The 21,743-nt window shown below is 41.6% G+C and overlaps 1 protein-coding gene across 1 annotated transcript in view; it reads right to left on the minus strand.

Annotated features, from left to right (window-relative positions):
- Positions 1–19,455, minus strand: part of slc7a10b (solute carrier family 7 member 10b) — a 41,149-nt gene extending 21,694 nt beyond the window's left edge. Inside the window, exons 1-3 of the mRNA XM_039807492.1 lie at positions 19,287–19,455; positions 8,483–8,687; positions 5,623–5,774 (exon numbers count right to left, since the gene is read on the minus strand). Coding sequence (XP_039663426.1) covers positions 5,623–5,774; positions 8,483–8,687; positions 19,287–19,455 — 526 coding nt within the window. The remainder of the gene's footprint in view (positions 1–5,622; positions 5,775–8,482; positions 8,688–19,286) is intronic.
- Between the last annotated feature and the right edge of the window lie 2,288 nt (positions 19,456–21,743).

The raw sequence follows: 21,743 nt of genomic DNA on the forward strand, positions 1-21,743 counted from the left end.
TGGTGCAAATATCTTTATTTATGTAAAGAAAATAATAATAATAATAATAATAATAATAATAATAATAATAATAATAATAATAGGTTTTATATATATATATATATATATATATACACACACACACAAACGTGTAAACGACCGAAAGAGCTCAACAGTGACCGCCCACATTTTTACGGCTCTGGTTCCGGAAGTGTTTTTCCACCGTTGTTTTATTGACGTTTCAAAAATTGCTGACATAAAGAGTTGTAAGTCTGCAACCGAGCCAACCAGCTACGAGATGAACGGTGAGCATAAAATATTTGCTTCGGCGCAAAAACATTATCATTTTGAAAACGGCAAGAAACGCAAAGCTACAAGACTGCGTACGGGAAACTATCGTAGACTCCAATGGTAGCAGCTCGCTCTATCCGTTCACTGTTTCGCTGGTACGGTAAACGTTTCTGTGGCAACAGCGAGTTGGACCTATCAGAGACAACGCTGTTACGCTTAGGATTGTGGGTAGTGTGGTTTTTCTCCATGAGATCGCAAATTAAACAGGTTTTCTTCTAAAAACCAGGTTGATTTCATGAAGACTTCTGGCTTCTACAATTTCGTTTTATAACCACGTAGCTAATGATCAGTCTACCTCGGATGGTTTAGACATTACGGCTGATAATCTAAATCCTTATGGAGAAAATGAATGGGATTTTACCTTCGGGAACCACACTGTTGAGCTCTATAGCGATGTGATCACTCTAACCACTTGCCGAGGCGGTCTGGGATGCATTTGACCACGTAGCTTTTGTAGTGTGAATGATAATGTGTTGGGTGAGTGTTCGTTGTTTATAAAAAGAAAATAAGATAAGATCTGCGACAGTGGAATTGCTTGAAAAGTCGTTTGGTGTAAGGTGGGCATTAGTCGTTGATAAGATAAAGACGCTGTGTGGATTAATGGGGTTCAGTGCGGGTACTCTCAGGCAAGACACCAAGCAATTAGGCAGCCTGACAGGTCCACACACAGGGCTGCAACTCAGCTGTGGATTATTTTCTGGTAAATCAAAGTTGTCTCTAAAATGTCAGAAAATGAGTTTTGAGTGGATGTGAAAGCCGAGAGCTTCTTCACTCCTGAAAACATTTAATGTTCCCATCAAAAAACTGAAAACCAAACTAACAAACACACTGAAAACTAACTCAGACTAAACTAAACTGACAGGCTCACTCTAAAAAGTTTTGAGTGGATGTGAAAGCCGAGAGCTTCTTCACTCCTCAAACATTTAAATGTTCCCATCAAAAATTTATTGCGTTAAAAAAGAAATGCTGCATGCATGATGACTTTATGGAGTGACAGAACAGCTCTGAGCTGAGTTCATGTGGACCAGAGCTGCAAAGATGAATCCATTAGTTTTACATCAGTCTGCAACTATTTTGATGATCGATTAATCGGTTTGAGTCAAAAACATTCTCTGATGTCAGCTTGTGAATGTGAATATTGTTCTAGTTTCTTCTCTCCTCTGGGACAGGAAACTGAACATCTTTGAGTTGTGGACAAAACAAGACATTTGATGACGTCATCTTGGGCTTTTTTGGGAAACACTGATCCACGTTTTTCACAATTTTCAGACATTTTAGAGACCAAACAACTAATCCACTAATCCAGAAAATATTCAACAGAATAATAGACAATGAAAATAATGGTTAGTTGCAGATCATCGAACACAGTCTGCCCAAACTTTAAACATTAATATGCGTCCCCCCAGCCTGCCTATGGTCCCCCAGTGGCTAGAAATGGTGATAGGTGTAAACCGAGCCCTGGGTATCCTGCTCTGCCTTTGAGAAAATGAAAGCTCAGATGGACCAATCAGGAATCTTCTCCTTATGAGGTCATAAGGAGCAAGGTTACTTCCCCTTTCTCTGCTTTGACCACCCAGAGAATTTGGGAAAGAGACTTCAGATACAGTATTAGGGGACCACTAAGGTCTATATAAAAGAGACTTCAGATACAGTATTAGGGGACCACTAAGGTCTATATAAAAGAGACTTCAGATACAGTATTAGGGGACCAATAAGGTCTATATAAAAGAGACTTCAGATACAGTATTAGGGGACCACTAAGGCCTATATAAAAGCATCCAAAAAGCAGCATGTCATGGGACCTTTAATGTGTTACACTCCTGCTGACCGTCCAGTGGTTCTCTTAACCCGCTTTTAATATCTGTGTCCCTTTAATATGGGTTATTAGATAACCAAACCTTACCGTTTTAAGGAGGTTTTTAAGCAACACTACAGAACTTATCTGCTTTGTTCCCCCTACAGGTTGGAAGCCGAATTGTCCATAACCGTTATTCTTATGTCTCATTCGAACTACAGATCGGCTACCCGATCTGGCAAATAATGTACCTTAAAATAATGTTTTCCAAAATCGTTCCAGTGGTTCATCAACTCGTAACAGGGTGAACGCCACTTCTGCATTCGCTTTGCGGCCCTCTACCGGCTATAACCGCACTATGCAAGTTTGCCAGATCTGTAGTTCGAATGAGACATAATGAGACATAATGAGACGTAATGAGACGTAATGAGACGTAATGAGACGTAATGAGACGTAATGAGACATAATGAGACATAATGAGACGTAATGAGACGTAATGAGACATAATGAGACATTACGACAGCAGTAATGGACAATTCTGCTTCCAATCTATAGGGGGACCGATGCAGAAAAGTTCTCTAGTGCTGCTTTAAGCCGATAATCGGCCGTGGGACAGTCTGGCGAGGTCGGTGCCTCGAGTCTGTTCGGTGTGTCCCGTGCCGTCGTCAGTCTGGGGGCTGTCGGCGTTCATTTTGGCCGACGTGACATGTTCAGTCAGTGGCAGGGAAGTCGGGACTCATCCGGAAATGGCGAGCAGGATGAGGTGACTAGAGTCTCTCAAAATCTGACGAAAATCTCTTAAACTGACCTTTGTCGATCTGAAATGAAGACAGATTCAGCAACTGCACGGCCTATTTCTCGCTTCAAATGTTCTCAGAAACATGTCTGTGAACTATTTTAGTCCAATATGAGATCATATTCTGAACGAGACGCCATGACAGTCTGGCTTTGAATTTCCGGAGAAAACAAACCCATCTGACGCGTTCGTCCAATCAGCTGCCACTTGTCATTTCTTGGGCAACATTACAGATTAGCACCGCCTGCTGCTATGGAGACGTATTACATTTCTCAAGTCGGTGTCGCCTCAGCGTGACCCGAAAAGCCAACTTCGACTGGCTTTTCCGTCGACGGTCGGCCGTCTGGTCGGTGTGTCTCGGCTGTTAAACTGTGTTCGCCCATCTGTGGTTCCCTTGTGCCCGTACGTTTTAACCCCAAACTAACCCAACCAGACACAGCCGGCCTGTCACTATCTGGATTCCTCCATGTTTTAGTTTTCCGAACGACAGAAACATTCTCCCTCATCGAGTCTTCCTGCTCTCCTCCCTTCTCGAGGGATGCTGTGCATTTTTTACTTACAGCTGTGGAAAAGGGGTTTTAGTAAAAAGCCTTCAGACACAAGTTACATCCGAGACATTTCACCCGTGACCACTTCCCCATCTCTCTCTGACACACAGAGGAAAGGACCTGTGGTTTATTGATGGCCTTGTGTGTGATCAGCATTAGAGAGAGAAGATGCTGGATCCTCCAGCAGCAACAGAGCAGCCACGAGACAACATGTCATCCTTCATGAATGATGCAAGCGTATAGCGTTGGCCACTCGGCAGCAACGTGCAACATCTCTCCAAGCTGGATCAGAAGTAGAGCGGTGGAGCCTCGTAACATCGGAATTTACTTCTATGCAGCCTCGATCGGAGTGGTTTTCTTGTCAATGACAGTTCCGTTTAGTTATTTCCGTGTTATACCATGTGAGAACTTTTAGGTGATTTGTAAACTAATCGTTCGTTTTGGTCTCAGGCTACATTTACATCGCTACACTTTGGTTTAAAAATATATCTTCTGCTATGTTTCCCCCTCTCATTCCCCTGCTCTGGTGTTTCCCCCTCTCATTCCCCCTGCTCTGGTGTTTCCCCCTCTCATTCCCCCTGCTCTGGCGTTTCCGAGCCCCTAAACCGGAGACATTAGGAACCACTTCTGACCGGTTTTGGTTCTGAATCTGCGGGGTTGTGTTTCAGTCTCAGCGGCTCCAAACGGAGACCTTTGGCAACACCGACACTGGCGCCAACGTTTCTCCGTCCTGATTGGCTCTTATCGGTCACGGCGTCTCGTTCTCTGAGACTTAAAGCTACTAATGTTACCATGGCAACTACCAGCAGTGGGCGGAGTCTCCACGCTACCTCCTGTTTATGCCCAGTATACCAGATTGATGATGAGATATTTTGGTTTGGGCATGTTAGTTTAAACGGAGATTAGTTCTTCTATTGGAGATTAAAACACTCGGTGCACCGAGATCACTTTTGGCTCAAAACTCTGCTTAATGTAACATTAGTCGACTAAGATTTCTTTAGTCTAATAGTCATTTTTTTTTATGCAGAATGACTTATTTCCAAGAAACTTCCGAGCAAATCTCTAGTAATCTCAAGATTTAAAGTGGTGTTTTACAGATGTGTCAAGAGAATAAACTATTAGTCGATATATTCGTAGATATCATTTCATTAGTCGAGGACAACCCTTGTACTTACTTAGGATAATATGTAACTTTTCCCCAATAAAATGTCTAAAAACGAGGAGTGGAGCTCTTATTTCACTTTTTTTCTTTCTTCCTGTTTTCTGACAGAAGCTGTCAGTAATTGATTTTTCATCCAGTTTTAAGGCCACATTTTTACGATACACCTTTTAGATCTTGGCGTTTTTTTAGTCAGAAAACTGAATCTGCAAAGTAACTAAAGTTATCAAATAAATTTAGTGGAGTAAAAAGTACAACATTTGCCTCTGAGATGGAGTAGAAGTATAGAGTAGCAGAAAACGGAAATACCTCAGAATTGTACTTAAAGTACAGTACTTGTCTTCTCGTCGACCACGCAACTTTGTTTTTTCTGGGTCAATTTTAAATGAAAACTTTTTTTTCAAGCTTTTGTTGTTCGTTTGACACTTGTCACTTTTCACAATGTTTTTTCGAATGTTTTCCAGGTTTTTTGTCACTATTTGACATTTTTGTCTATTTTTTTCAGCGATTTTTTTTGATGTTTTTGTCGATTTTTTCCTTGATATTTTTTAAGTTTTTGTTGATTTATTTTCAGCAATTTTTTAAAATGTTTTGTTGATTTTTTCCCCTGCACTTATGAAGCTTTTTCCAAACATGTTTGTCACTTTTTTTTCAAATGCTAATAAAATTAAATAAAACTCAATAAATTTCAATAATGTATACTCAATACTCCATAAAAGTAGTGAACTGATCATTTACTTTACCTGTGAAGAGTAATGGTTGTGTGGAACCCTCCGCGCTAGTTTCTTTGACAATTTGGTTGAAAGAAACCCAAATTTCTGATATAGAAACTTAAAAAAAAAAAATAGGTCAACAGGATGGTTAAAAAAATCCCTGTTTCACCAGACAATGCTAAACATTAACCATCTTTACACAGACGTCTTCATCACAGCCTCCTAAATCTGGGGAATAAAACCAAAGACTGGAGATGGTTCGGTAAGAAGAAGCCACTTACGGAGACAGGTGGCGGACAGCATCCGTGTCGCCATGTACGGAGGAACGCAGTTTGGGAAGACGGGCTGCAGGACGTAGCTGGAGAAGGTCAGGGCGATGACGGCCAGCGTGGTCGGGTACATGATGAGGACGGCGCTCCACAACAGGAGGAACCTGAACAAGAGAAAGACGTTCGGTAACTGGTAGGGATGCACCGAATCCAGATTTTTGGGGTTCGGCCAAATACTGAATCCCCTGGTTGAGATTGTGCTGACTCCTCCTCCCATCCTCAGTCCATGAACACAGTAAACACATGAATGAAGTAAACAGGGACTGTCCTTCCTTTGCCGTACCTGAAGTTGCTGCATTCTGGCTGCTGTCTGGAGATTCCTTCGTGCACAACTCGTATTCTTTCGGATGTTTCGTACCAAATGTTGTAACAGCGGCCATGTTGTGTATAGTTTAGGGTCCTCGCCACCACCAGACCAATCAGCATTGAACAGATTGAACATGTAGCTGGACTTTTACTTACTTTTACTGGATACTTTTTAAATATCTGGATGTCACCATTTCTGAGGACCTTACTTGGCCTGCTCCCACCCAGACTACAGCCAGGAAAGCTAATCAGCGCCTGTACCATCTAAGGCAGCTGAGGAAGTTTGGAGCCTCCACAGCAATTTTAAGATCTTTTTACTCTGCCACTGTAGAGAGTATCCTGACGCAGAGTATGGCAGCGTGGTATAGCAATAGCTGTGAGAAGGACAGGAAGGCTCTCCAAAGAGTGATCCGTGCTGCTGAGCGTTGCTGTGGCTCAACTCTTCCAGAAGAGATGTTGGAGTAGGGCTGTCAAGATTTTAAAAGACACCTCCCACCCTGGCAGCTGCCCATTTCAGTTGCTGAAATCAGGCAAGCGATTCAGGAGCATCACGGCAAACACGGAAATACTCAGGAGGAGTTTTTATCCACAAGCCGTTAGGCTCCTGAATCAAAACATGACAAACTGCTCAACGCACATTTGCACTTTAAGTCCTTGATCTGCTTTAGTGAGTACTTTAGTAGTATAAGGTTTTATTATATTTATGAGCAGGGGTATATGTGTGGTATATTTTTATTTGTAGTTTATTATTAATTTATGTTTTAACTTGATTTTATTCTATAAATTTAAGTATGTCATTAGCTATGAGATAGCACAGTGGAGTGGAGTCAGGAATGCATTTCACTGCTTGTTATAATTGTATGGCTATGCATGTGACAAATAAACTTGAAACTTGGACTTGAATGGCCTTCTTTTGACTGAAAATATTGCCAAATAACAACTTTTTCTGCTCACCAGATCCATGTCCACTTTCTCACAGCCTACTGCTCAACAGATCCATGTCCACTTCCTCACAGCCTACTGCATTGAACGCTCCACCTACGTAAACACCTTCCCGTAATCAACGGTGCCGTTGTTACGGCGACCAGCGTAGCGCGCCGAGTGCAAGCGTAGGGTTCGGTTCGGTGGGAAAAAATTCTAAGGTTCGGCAGAAACCAGAACCCCCGTCAAAAAGCCCACTATTCAGCCGAATCTGAAGCCGAATCCTGGATTTGGTGCATCCCTGGTAACTGGAGTGTCAAAGCACGGCACTCGTATTGACATGGTCGCTCTACCCCCCCCTCCTCCTCCTCCCTCGCCTTCCTCTCTCCGTGTGTCTGTTTCCCTCGAGGAAACAACAACAACCTTCAACCCTTATGTTTTCTTCCTCTCGACCACGAAAAAAACACTTTTGTCGTCCCTATCTCAACGTTTTTGTTGCTTTTTTAAGTTAGCGGTTTTTTTCCCAACCTTTTGGTCCCTTTTTTCTGACGTTTTGTCGCTTATTTTCCAACGTTTTTGTCATATTTTAATTTTTTTGGATTTTTTTGCGCTTTATCCAAAGTTTTTGACATTTTCTTTCGGTGTCTTTATCGTTGTTTTTGTCGCTTTTTTCAACAATTTTGACACTTTTTTTCCAATGTTTTGTCGAGGACAACATGAGGGTTAAGCTACACACTGAAAATGAAAAGTTCTGAAGAAGATTTGGATGGTGCAACAAGACAGGCCTGCTTGGTTCTTTAGGTGAATGATTGTAAAGATTTACAAAGAATATGTTTAGGGCATTTCCTCTCTAACTGGGAGGTTTTGGGACTGATTGGTGGGATTGCTGTGGACGAAGTACACACAGAGATACACTGGTAAGAGCCAATGAGGTTTAACCATGTATCAGCTCATTTAAATAGCTCACGTTACTGTATTGTGTCAACAGTTAACCTTTAATATTGGATGTGGAGTTTTCTTTTGCAGGGTGCAAATGTTCCAACAAAACAAGTTCCTTCCTGAGACTTTTTAGCAGAGCCCAAGACGATTGGGATTGGTTTAAAGAAATGCAAACAACCCGGAGTGTTTTCTTTCCCCTCCTATCCCAGAATGCATCTGTGGTGTCGCCAGACCTTCCTCCACAGCGTTGTGGAGTCGCTGGCAAAGCGAGACTAGATGAAAATCAATGACGTTGTTTTTTTCAAATTTTGCCATTGTTTTTAGATTAGATTAGATTAGATTCAACTTTATTGTCATTGTGCAGAGTACAAGTACAAAGACAACGAAATGCAGTTTGCGTCCAACCAGAAATGCAAAAAAAAGCAGAAAAGTGCAATACAATATACAAAGTATACTGTAGACAGGTGGACAAGAAATATAGTGCAGTGTAGACAGTATACATATACATATATATATATATATATATATAGTATAGTATACAGTTGGTTTACAGAAGGTGGTTTAGAGTAATATGAATTAAATATAAATATGTGCATATGTGCAGTGTATTAGCACTGACTCGCTGTAAAGACATAACCCCACTCACCCCATCAGACCCCCGAATATCTCGGTGACATAGGAGTAGTCTCCTCCAGATTTGGGGATGGTGACGCCCAGTTCGGCGTAGCAGAGGGAGCCCAAGGCAGCGATGCAGCCTCCCAGAACCCAAACCACCAACGCCAAGCCCACGGAGCCCGAGTGCTCCAGGACCCCCTTCGGAGAGATGAAGATCCCCGAGCCGATGATGTTCCCTGAAGACAGGAGGAAGAAGGTTGTTAGATACTGATTCTATCTTTTCTGTCACCGGCAAAACATACCGAGAAAACACCTGATCATTTGGCTTCTTTCACCCTTGTGTTGTCTTCCTGTCGACCATGCAACTTTTTGTTTTTCTGGGTCAAAATTGTTGTTGTTTGTCACTTTTCCCGGCGTTTTTGTCGTTTTTTTCTTTCCAAGCTTTTTGTGACTTTTTACGATGTTTTTGTCGATGTTTTTCGGCTCTTTATTGATGTTTTCGTCGATGTTATTCGCTGCATTTCTGAAGCTTGTTCCGGGAATTTTTGTCACTTCTTTCAACGTTCTTTTGTCATTTATTTTTCAAATGCTATAAAATTTAACAAAAACACCCAAATTCAATGAAAGTAGTGAACTGATCCTTTATTTTACTTGTGGAAAGCATTATTTTCATCCACGTTATTTTCTTTTTTCGGGCTCGGGCCAGGTTCGGTTACTGCTCTGTCGGACGCGGGCCGGGCTCGGACAGAAAAATGCGTACTGATCAGCACTCTGGAGGATAACAGGAGGGTTAAGAGACATTCGTTATTTACGTTAATTAAATATATTATGTAGTTATATATATATTATATAGCGCGTAGTTTCTGTCTCCCCCATGAGGAATTCTAAGTAATGACAACAACATTGTCGGCGCGTCCTCATGATACAAGTCTTCCGTGATCACGCACCACCTCCTCCACGCAGTAGCTAGTAGCCAAGGAGGACATGGAGGATTAAAATAACATGACGGACTCTTCAGAAGAGGTCAATATCTTCACTAGAGTTTCTGCGCGGGACAGTCGCCGGACGCCACGATCTTCTGAACATAGTCACACTGAGAAATCCAGAGAGAGTTGTGTGGAGCGGATAGTCTTAATTAGCTTTGTAGCAACTCATTTGGCAACGGCTTGAATGTAACGGACGGTCATTAAAATCTAAAAGTTACGCACTAAAGCGCTAACATCAGAACTTGAACTTGACTTGGGACATAGGTTGTAACTCGACTGCTACTTCTGACTTGCAAAACCAAACATTTTGATACCAATTACGTAGCCGTGGGTGGGGGGTAATATTCCGAGAGAAAACTCGGAAGTTCCAAGATTAAAGCAGAAAGTTTATGGGAAAAAAACTGTCACAGATTTTGTCAGCGATGTGGATTCATGACAAAAAACCCCCCAAAATTTTCAAATCTTTTTCTCATAAATTTTCAACTTTAATCCCAGACATTTTCTATAAATATTAACCCCCCCCACTCCCAGATCTGTAATGTATCTTATTTGACCTAAAATGGCCCCATACTTTGCCAAACTGTGCATGTAATGAAATGATTTAATATCTGAATTAAATATACGTACTGTTACAAACGTAACAGCAGGTGGCAATTACAGTAAAATGTGGAACGTGCTCAAACAAACAAAGAAACATTCATCTTTATCATGGGCTGAAATTTGAACATTCAACGCAAAACATTTTCACACATGTGGGAAACATGTTTACATATACGTCCATACAGCACTTATGACTTATTTGGAGAGGTTTTGGAGAGGTTTTGGCATATTACGCATCACCCAGTTTCTGCCTCTGCACCTTAACCCTCGTGTTGTCGTCCCGTCGATCACGCAACTTAGTTTTTTCTGGGTCAAAATTTTAAATGAAAACTTTTTTTTCAACCTTTTATTGTCCTTTTTCGACACTTGTTACATTCTTCGAAGTTTTTGTCGATTTATTCCTGTTTTTTTTTGTCAATATTTCCAACGTTTTTGTCGATTTATTTTGAGCAATTATTTTTAGTTTTTGTCAATTTTTCAGGCTTTTCCCAACATTTTTGTCACTTTTTTTCAATGTTCTTTTGTCATTTTTGTTTCTAAATGCTATAAAATTAGATAAAACACAAGCAGTGAACTGATCATTACTTTTAGTTTTTTTTAAGAGTGATGGTTGTACGGAACCATCCAAGTTGGTTTCTTTGACAATTTTGTTCAAAGAAACCCAAATTTCTGATATGAAAACTTTAAATAAATGGGTCAAATTTGACCCGAGGACAACAGGAGGGTTAAAAAAAAATAAAATAAATACACACCAGTTTGAGACTCTTGAGCAACCTCAGTCACACAATCCACACTGTCCCCCTCCGAGTTTATACAGAGGGTTATTAAAGCACAAAGAGCTCTGTGACAGAGTCACAGAAGGAGTTAAAGGCCATCACTCAGGCCCGGGACAATCCCTCCTGCCCAGAGCCTCAGTATGCAGTGTAGAGTACCAGCAGATCCGACGCATTCAGACTACAGCGCTACCAGTAGCACGGCAGAAGGCAGCCAAGTGGCACAGACAGCCATTACATAACCAGACATAAATTATCCACTCCCGGGGGGCTGCAGAGGTGGCAAGTGACCCGCTCACCTTCTGCATCCGTTTCTTCCTGCAACAGCGTCCTGAAAAGTGACACACGGCAGGAAAAGAAGAAAAAAAACAACCACATATTGGTGATGTGAGATGAGATCTATGAAAAGTGCCTTTTGATTCAATCCAGTGGCACGAAATGACTCTTGATGCCGAGCGTGGTTCAGTGTGCCGAGCAGCCAGCTCGTTCAACTTGGCGCTCTCTCGCTCTGAATGGAAAGGTGCTTCAGCATTCTGCGCACAGGACCTTTCTCTTGTTCTGGAGAAGGATTTTTTTTTGTTTTAACAAAAATGTCCGCCTTGAGCATGCAACAACAGCTTAGCCCGGGGGTCTGAAACCTGCGGCTCTTTAGCCCCTCTGCAGTGGCTCCCTGTGGCTTTGACAGAAAGTTATATGGAAATGAATTATTGTTAAAGTGATTCTTACATTCTCCATTTAGACTCCATAACATTTCCCTCAGTCAACTAAAATGTGTGTTGTAGCCTATGTATGCTCAGTGCTTTATCCTATACATGTTTGCCAAACCTTAATAGCGGTCTTGAGTGTTTATAGACGAGCAACTGGTTCCAAATCCAAAAATTAAAAGTTTTCAAAAGAAATTTAATACAATAATTTACAATTTACAATAATTTGCATGCTGCTGGGTTACTGCTAGCCTGGAAATCCAGACCCAAATCTGAAAGATTAAGGGTCTGGCAATGAGTAATGAAAATTGTCCAACTCGAGGTGCAATTGGTTAACACTATGACCAATCACAACAATACTTTTCGCTAAGCCCCATACGCTTAGCTACCAGCGGAGCTAACTGGTAGATTAAACTCTTAGCTACCAGAGGAGCTAACTGGTAGATTAAACTCTTAGCTACCAGAAGAGCTAACTGGTAGATTAGACTCTTAGCTACCAGAGGAGCTAACTGGTAGATTAAACTCATAGCTACCAGAGGAGCTAACTGGTAGATTAAACTCTTAGCTACCAGAGGAGCTAACTGGTAGATTAAACTCTTAGCTACCAGCGGACCTAACTGGTAGATTAAACTCTTAACTACCAGCGGAGCTGACTGGTAGATTAAACTCTTAACTACCAGCGGAGCTAACTGGTAGATTAAACTCTTAGCTACCAGAGGAGCTAACTGGTAGATTAAACTCTTAGCTACAAGCGGAGCTAACTGGTAGATTAAACTCTTAGCTACCAGAGGAGCTAACTGGTAGATTAAACTATTAGCTACAAGCGGAGTTAGCTGGTAGATTAAACTCTTAGCTACCAGCGGAGCTAACTGGTAGATTAAACTCTTAGCTACAAGCGGAGTTAACTGGTAGATTAAACTCTTAGCTACCAGAGGAGCTAACTGGTAGATTAAACTCTTAGCTACCAGAGGAGCTAACTGGTAGATTAAACTCTTAGCTACCAGAGGAGCTAACGGGTAAATTAAACTCTTAGCTACAAGCGGAGCTAACTGGTAGATTAAACTCTTAGCTACCAGAGGAGCTAACGGGTAAATTAAACTCTTGCTGTATCCGGTCGGCAAAACCATCTTTCTTGCAAAGGAACGATTGGACCGCCATCTTCTGTTCCTCTTTTAGATAAAAAGCCAAGTCTAACTCGTACATTGTAGCGGCCAAAGCCGTTTCAAACAACTGGTGTTCATCCGTAGCCATTTTGCATTGTTTGCAATGAGTTGGGCCATTTTCATTACTCATTGCCAGACCCTTAATCTTTCAGATTTGGGTCTGAATTTCCAAGCTAGCAGTGGAGGTGGTGCAGTGGATATGACACACAGCTTTGGTGTGAGAGACCTGGGTTCAACTCCCACAGCGATACATCAACCAATGTGTCCCTGAGCAAGACACTTAACCCCTAGTTTCTCCAGAGGTGTGTGGCCAATTGTAATTGCTTTGGATAAAAGCGTCAGCTAAATGGCATGTAATGTAAAGTTTACTAATGACGTGGCAGCGCTGTCGTCATCTGTTTAACTCGCCTCTGGCCCGCCTACATCAGATACACCGATGTGATTGGTGCAGCTCGGCTACCAGGGCATGGTTAATGAGCATCATTACAGAATGCCAGAGTGACTCGCTGAGCAAACTCAAATTGTGCTCTCGCGACAACTCTGGATTTCCAGGGTATCCATTTATTCCAATCATTCACTAAATACATTATTCACTAAATACTGCCGCTAAACGTGATGACGTTTAGCGGCAGATTTATTTGCTTGCTGCTGGGTTACTGCTTCATCTGCAGCAAGAAACAGGCAAATATTTAAAAAAAAAGATATATATTGAAAGACTTTTTTTATTTTTATTTCCCCTTCATTTTTTCAGGCTAGTCATTAAGAACAGGTTCTTATTTACAGTGGCTTCCTGACAACTTAGGGGAAGGGAAGTGGGGATAGAAAATAAAATACATTAGACACACAAAGGGCCCTATTTTAACGATCTGAAACGCAAGTATGAAACGCAAAACGCAAGTAGCTTTGTGGGCGGATCTCTGGCGCTGTTGCTATGATACCGGCGGGATAAATGACTCTTGCGCCCGACGCAAATCTAAAATGGGTTGGTCTGAAGTAGCTAGGTGTGGTTTGGGCGTAACGTGCAATAAACCAATCAGAGCGTCATCTCACATTCCCTTTAAGAGCAGGGCGCTTGTTCCATGGCGGATTGCTATTATGACGGCGGATTTGCCTGGCGCACGCCAGCGGGAGCTGCCGATGCGAGATGCGGCAAAGTAATAAATGCCCGTCTTGGCCGAGTGGCGATGTTGCTGCGGCCTCTCGGGCGTATCTCCTCAAGTCTGGAGAGGATTGCTGCAGCCATGGAGCGTGGGCCTCCAAACGCACCACCTGCTCCTGCTGTGCCCCTTCCTCCTCCCCCCACTCCATCTCCGTCCACCCGCTCCATCAGGAGCGCATCGCGCATTACTCCCGGACCAGATCCCGCCGTAGTTCAACATCACGTCTCCTTAAGTCCTCTAATATTTCCTCATTTATGTCATCAACACATCCATGATTCATGGAAATGTTGTGTAAAACACAACAAGCCACAAAGAATGCTGCGACTTTTTGAGGACTGTACTGTAAAGTGCCTCCTGACCTATCCAAACACCTGAAGCGCATTTTCAGTAATATTTTCCTTTGTAATAATGTATGGTTTGCAAAAATGGGAACTGCTGCATCCATTTAGATGAGAGAAGTGTATGCGCGTTGTGCACACGCTACATTATGGCCAAGCATGCGCCCCTAAAATAGCATCTGAATAACGCGCCACTGACTTTAGGAATTGTTTTCTGAAACTGTAGAATAGCACAAAGTAACGTTTGCGCCTGAACACGCCTCCTCTTTTCGCTGAACCGCCCCCGGGAGCGCAAATACATTCCCTAATTTACCGACGTGCGTCTGTGGAGGGAAAAGTCCGCTGTGCGTCGGGTGCAAAATAGGAATGATACATGCGTCGGTGTACAAAGGCAATTGCGCTGAGTGCAAGATAGGGCCCATAGAGTTTAAAATGACATCAAATACAATTTGAAATACAACACAGCCACAGACATTCTCATTGCTGCAGACAACAGAGCAGATGTACTTTTAAGAACTAGTTTAAATATTCAAACTCCACTACTGCTGCTAGTTTTTTTAAATTGTGATTGTTCAGAAAATATTAAATATGCCTCTCCACAAAAAAAATGGCAACAAACATATTAATGAATGCCCATTTAGACTTATTAGTAATGTTGATATGCTAATTTACACTTAAATAGTCTTCATTAAAAGACTCAAATATGTTTTGCAGCTCGAGACAAGTTTCTTTTCATGTTTTTGGGCCATAAATGGCTCTTTTGATAGTAAAGGTTGCCCACACCTCCACCAGAGATCTTTAACAGGGGGTCCTTAGAGTGACTGCAGGGTAGGGCTGCACGATACGAGGAAAATATGCGACAGGCAATAACATTGTTGAAAATCGCAATAACGATATCATTACGATAAATAAACCGAGTGCAAAAACGAAAGGAAATCATTTTTGTTACATTCTTTTATTGAACATTGAATTGAATATAAAAGGCACCACTTAAAAACAGAAAGTTACAAGTTTAAGGGCAGTTTTCTATGGATATTGTCTTTCAACTAACACAAGAAATCTCTGAGTGTGTTTTGCGATGTGTATATTGTATATATTATATGTTGATATTGCGACGGCGATAAAATAACGATATATTGTGCAGCCCTACTGCAGGGGAATATATAAGAAATATACATAAACACGAGTCCAACATATTATTAGCTAAGATACATCGGCCTATTTGTGATTAGTTTTTAAATTATCACAAAATTGATGACAGGTTACTGGCCGCTAAGGTAGCCATTCACAGATACAGTTAAGCCTAAAGAATTCACTGCTACATGTATGTTTAATGTTAATAAATATTATTTGTATACCTTAGCATTGTATGCAACATAAAAAAGGAATGCATAAATGCTTTAGGCCGCCCTATTTTTTCTTTTTTTTTTTTTTTTTTTTTTTTTTTTTTTTTTTTTTTTTTTTTTTTTTTTTTTGTTTTTTTTTTTTTTTTGTTTTTTTTTGTAGTTGTTTTTTTTTTTTTTTTTTTTATTTTATATTATTTTTTTTTTTTAAAATATTTTTATATATAAATTTTTTTTTTTTTTTTTTTTTTTTTCTTTTTTTTTTTTTTTTTTTTTTTTTTTGTTTTTTTTTTTGCTGTGGGGGTTTTACTATGTTTTTTTTTTTTTTGTTTTTTGTGTTTTTTTTTGTTTTTTTTTTTTTGTTTTTTTGGTTTTGTTTAGTTGTTTGTTTTTTTTTTTGTTTTTTTTGTGTGTTTTGTTGGTGTTTTTTGGTTTAGTTGTTTTTGTGGTTTTTTTTTTTAGGGGGGGTGTGTTTAGGTTTTTTTTTTTTTGCATTCTGGGCGTGCTCATTGTTACAGAGGAGGTGTGTTTAGGTGCATTCTAAGTGCTGGTGTTACAGGGAGGTGTGTTTAGGTGCATTCTGGGCGTGCTGGTGTTACAGGGAGGTGTGTTTAGGTGCATTCTGGGCGTGCTGGTGTTACAGGGAGGTGTGTTTAGGTGCATTCTGGGCGTGCTGGTGTTACAGGGAGGTGTGTTCAGGTGCATTCTGGGCGTGCTGGTGTTACAGGGAGGTGTGTTCAGGTGCATTCTGGGCGTGCTGGTCTTACAGGGAGGTGTGTTCAGGTGCATTCTGGGCGTGCTGGTCTTACAGGGAGGTGTGTTCAGGTGCATTCTGGGCGTGCTGGTCTTACAGGGAGGTGTGTTCAGGTGCATTCTGGGCGTGCTGGTGTTACAGGGAGGTGTGTTCAGGTGCATTCTGGGCGTGCTGGTGTTACAGGGAGGTGTGTTCAGGTGCATTCTGGGCGTGCTGGTCTTACAGGGAGGTGTGTTCAGGTGCATTCTGCGTGGCCGGCTCTTACAGGGAGGTGTGTTCAGGTGCATTCTGGGCGGCGGTCTTACAGGGAGGTGTGTTTCAGGTGCATTCCGGGGCTGGTCTTACAGGAGGTGTGTTCCAGGTGCATTCTGGGCGTGCTGGTCTTACAGGGAGGTGTGTGTTTCAGGTGCATTCTGGGGGTGCTGGTCTTACAGGGAGGTGTGTTCAGGTGCATTCTGGGCATGCTGGTCTTACAGGGAGGTGTGTTCAGGTGCATTCTGGGCGTGCTGGTCTTACAGGGAGGTGTGTTCAGGTATATTCTGGGCGTGCTGGTCTTACAGGGAGGTGTGTTCAGGTGCATTCTGGGCGTGCTAGTCTTACAGGGAGGTGTGTTCAGGTGCATTCTGGGCGTGCTGGTCTTACAGGGAGGTGTGTTCAGGTGCATTCTGGGAGTATTGCTATCTTGAGGCAGCGGGAAGTGATAGTGCCATTGACCAACAAAAACCTGGTCTAAAGTCAATAACGCAGCATTTCATTGTTATTTTAACAGAGCATTAGTAAAATGCTCCTAGGCTCGTGCACAGCACGCGCACACTATGCTTGTTACACACACAGGGACACACAGCAGCACACACACACACACACACACACACAGCAGCACACACACATGCAGAAGAATACTAATAAAAATATTACGGTGCAAATCCTCCATCATAACAGCAATGCTCCAAGGTCCAAACGCGCCTGGCTTTTAAAGGGAATGGGAGATGATCTCTGATTGGTTGATGAATGGGAGATGATCTCTGATTGGCTGATTGCATGTTACGCCCAAAACACACCTCTGATTAATGAAGACACTAAGTACAACCCTTTAGAACCAGGCGCCCGGCACACAGACCCTTTTTTACCTCCGTCAAACTAGCAAAAGTGGATTTGGACACGCCCTAAACACACCTGCGCCAGGCGCTCCTTTCTTTAAAATAGGACCTTGTGTGTGTTTTAACCAAAGACACTTTGTTCTTCAACATGTGGACCAGGGAGAACCCCGCTCTAAGAGCCACACGAGCAACGCTATCCAGCTGCAATTCTCATCACATACCACAAAAAACGTAATCGTCAGATGGATGAGAGACAACTTTATTTTAGTTATTTTTTTAAGATTATTTTTGGGGCATTTTAGGCCTTTATTTTGACAGGACAGCTGAAGACATGAAAGGGGAGAGAGAGAGGGGGAACGACATGCAGCAAAGGGCCGTTGAACCCGCGGCCGCTGCGTTAAGGAGTAAACCTCTAGGGCGCCTTCTCTAACAACTGAGCTACCCAGGCACCCGAAGGTGCGTTACATTTTTAATATTGTGGTCCTGTTATGTGTGGAGAAGAACGTGTTTTTTTTTTGACATATTTCTGTAGCCCCATCCCCTAAAGTGTTTCCTCGCCTCTGTAGCACCAAATGCTTAAATGCTCTAATTTATAGACTCTATGACCTATAAATTATAGAGTGTGGTCTAGACCTACTCTATCTGTAAAGATCAAAAACAGCCCTGAAACACAGTTTTAAATAACTGCTGTAGTTTGTGAATTATGCTATAACATACACTGTAAGTGGGAGTTCCCTGAGCAGCTCCTTCAGCAGCAGACTGCTGCACCCCCAGCGCTACCGCAGGTCCTTCAGTCCAGCAGCAGTCAGACTCTTTAATGCAACATCATAATGTAGCACTGCTAGCTGATTCTGCAATATGAGCCATCACTGGACAATATTCTGCACTATGCATATTTATATATTTATTACTCTCTGTTACCTTCAACTGTGTAATAGGTCATATCTATTCACCCGCACCTTACTCATCTGTATATATACAGACAGTATATAAACACAAAAGCACAAAGCAAGCCGATCCACTTTTCCATGTTGATTATTGCATTAAAATGAGGAAAAATAATGGGACAAAAAGAAATCAAGGGACATTTAGAATAGATAAAAATGTGCGATTAATTGCGAGTTAACTATGAAATTTATGCGATTAAATATTTTAATCGTTTGACAGCACAAATTATTATTATTATTATTATCATTATTATAACTAAACCCATTTCTTATACTTTATGTATATTTTTTCTCCTATGTCTACTTTATGTGTATTTGAGTTATTCTGATGTGTGTACATTTTTGTCTTTTGAGCTGCTGTAGCACAGGAATTTCCCCAGTGTGGGATTAATAAAGTCTAATAAAATCTTATCTTATCTTAAATCTTAAATCTTAAAAGAGTCGGTAGTTCATTTAACTCAATGCTCCTCTAGTTTCTCCTGCTAGTTAAGTGTCAGTAAGTTAGCTATAGCTATTCCCACGACAGCTGATTCATGTTTCCTGACCCCCTGCAGGCCCCCCTCCATCCATCCCTCCATCCATCCATCCATCCATCCCTTCCTCCATCCATCCATCCTGCATGATGCCCCTGTATTTACTCTCTTCAGGTGTGTTTAAAAGCTCCCTGCTGTCCGTTCTGCTCCAGCAGACAATGTTCTTCTGCCAGGCTGCTTGTGGACTCTGAGCACTCACAAACTCACTTTCATCTGAACACACATGCAAACAAACATGGAGTCCCGAGTTTTTCCTAACCAGTCAACTGTTCACGGGGGGGGACTTTAAGCTTTTCTTCGACAACTTTTGTTTGTGAATTTTATCAGAGCTGCAGAGAAGATTCAAACGACATTAACTTGTTTATTTTGGAACTTGTGCAGTTATGAAGTTAAAAAGCTGAGCCAAGTGGCAGCTGTCTTTATATTTCCTGCCTCACCTATGATGATGGTGCACGCGCTCAGCAGCCCGATCTCCTTCTTCAGGGTCACTCTGTCGGGGATTTTCTCCTTCTCCTCCTCCTCCTTCTTCGTCTTCTTCTTCTGGCCCTCCGTCACGGTGCCGTGCGCCCGGGAGCAGATGCTGCTGCTGCCGTTCTGTCTCTCCATGTCCGCCTGCCCGGGTCCGGTACGGTCCGGGTCCGTCCAGTCCACTGTGTCCTCCCAGTCCCAGTTCTCCCGGTGCTGCTGTCCTCTCCTCGCTCAGTATTCATGCACACTGAATGGGCTGCGCTTGCGCAACAACCTGCCGCTGTCCGGGGTAGAATGTTAAATACCCAGGACTCAACGTGATGCGTTCAGGGAGCCTGGGAGGAGCCTGTGTGCTGCTCTTTACCTCCTCCAGGTCCAGGGTTTAGAATCCAGCGTTAAAGGGTAACTTCGGGTTGTCTATGTGACTGATGGGAACAACAGTCCTTGACATTGGTCCAGTATTAAGCGAGAAACAATCTTTATCAAGGCTGATAAATTTGTGTCTGACAACATTATGGAAAGGATCCCTACAGAGATAGACCTTTTAATTAAAGAGTAAGATCCTTTTAGTTTAACATGAAACAGCCCCGAAATCACCATCACCAAACTACACCGGACTCCATGTAAATAATCAGGACTTTTAGCGTGTATAGAGCCAGCATATCTCCACCAGACTCCATGTAAATAATCAGGACTTTTAGCGTGTATAGAGCCAGCATATCTCCACCAGACTCCATGTAAATAATCAGGACTTTTAGTGTGTATAGAGCTAGCATACCTCCACCAGACTCCATGTAAATAATCAGGACTTTTAGCGTGTATAGAGCCAGCATATCTCCACCAGACTCCATGTAAATAATCAGGACTTTTTAGCGTGTATAGAGCCAGTATATGGGGGGCGGGGGGGGGAAAAAAAAGAAGTAGGAAGGGGAGAAATAAAAAAAAAAATTTCTTTGAAAAAATGGAGAATAAAAAAGGATGTAGAGAGGTTTTTTTTTAAAAAAATTTAAGAGGAAATTAAAAGAAAAAAAAAAGGAGTGAAGAGAGAAAAAAATATAAAAAAATAATTGGAAATAAAAAAGAGGAAGGGGGGGGGGGAAAAAAAAAAAATTTTAAAAAAAAAACTTAAAAAGGTTTTTTTTTTTTTTTTTTTTTTGGCTTTCTTTTTTTAGACCTGTAATATTTTACTCTGAAGCACTTTGGGATTGCTTTTCAATAATCTAAAACTACAAATAAAAAGTATTATTGTTAGTATATGAATGCAGGAGTTTAGATAGATAGATAGATGGATAGATGGATAGAAATATAGAAATATAGATAGATACATAGATAGATAGATAAATAGAAATATAGATAGATAGATAGATAGATAGAAATCTAGAAAAATAGGGATAGATAGATAGATTGATAGATTGATAGATAGCACTTTATTGTCCGTAGACATGGAAATTTGTCTTGCAATACAAGCTCCAACAATTACAACACAACAACCTAAAGACAAAAAGCTAAAAACATAGAGACATCAGAAAATGAAAACATAAATAAATAAATAATATGAGGGGGGCCCTGCCCTGCAATAGTGGTCTTAAATAGCCATAAATATATAGATGAAAGTGTGGGGGACTATCAATTCTTTGCACTTCTGTGTTGATTCAGCAGAGATATTGACATAGACAGTAAAAGAATGGACAAAGAGACACCGTAGACTTCCACGGAGACCAGTGAAGAAGTCTCTTTCCCGGTGCTGGCTGAGCGTTACTGAGCAGCCTCCAACTGAACTTGAAGACGTAAATGTGACGTGAGCAACCTGTCTGAAAGTGTGAAGTCTTCTGGTAGCTGTGCCGAGAGAAATCTCAATCATTCCCAATCTTACAGAGACGGAGAGCGTAGGTATATGTAAGGAGATAACATAGGCACAGGCTAATATACGTGTTGTATTGTTTACAGTTTTTGTATTTTTTTCCCATTGCAAGAGTAAAATGTTTTATGACATTAAAAATATGTAATCCACATTATGATTCAGGTAGTTGGTCATGTTGTACAATGTGTTTTGATTTGTGTTTTGCCTTGTTACGACTCACCCTCCACTAGTCTCGCCTGCTATTGGACAGTTTGGAGTTGGTTTCTTTAAGTGGAGTTGGTGTAAATTAGTGGAGCAACTATTTTTCTGACCACAGATTGTAATTTCAGTTTTTCATAATCCAGCATATGGATACTTGTTTTCTTTATTATTGGTAATATGAGTACCCAGGGCCCTCATGGGAGGAGAGCCCAAAAAGATGCTAGACTGAATAGCTGTAGATAGCTGTAGAGGGGCCCATAGAGGATGCCTTTCTACAGGGCCCAGAATGTTGTGCTAAGTCCGAACTCTTGACATCCTACAAGAAGTAGCGAGGATGGATTTTAACAATCTGCCACTACACATA

Source organism: Perca fluviatilis, chromosome 8 (assembly GCF_010015445.1).
Source record: "Perca fluviatilis chromosome 8, GENO_Pfluv_1.0, whole genome shotgun sequence".
Taxonomy (NCBI): domain Eukaryota; kingdom Metazoa; phylum Chordata; class Actinopteri; order Perciformes; family Percidae; genus Perca; species Perca fluviatilis.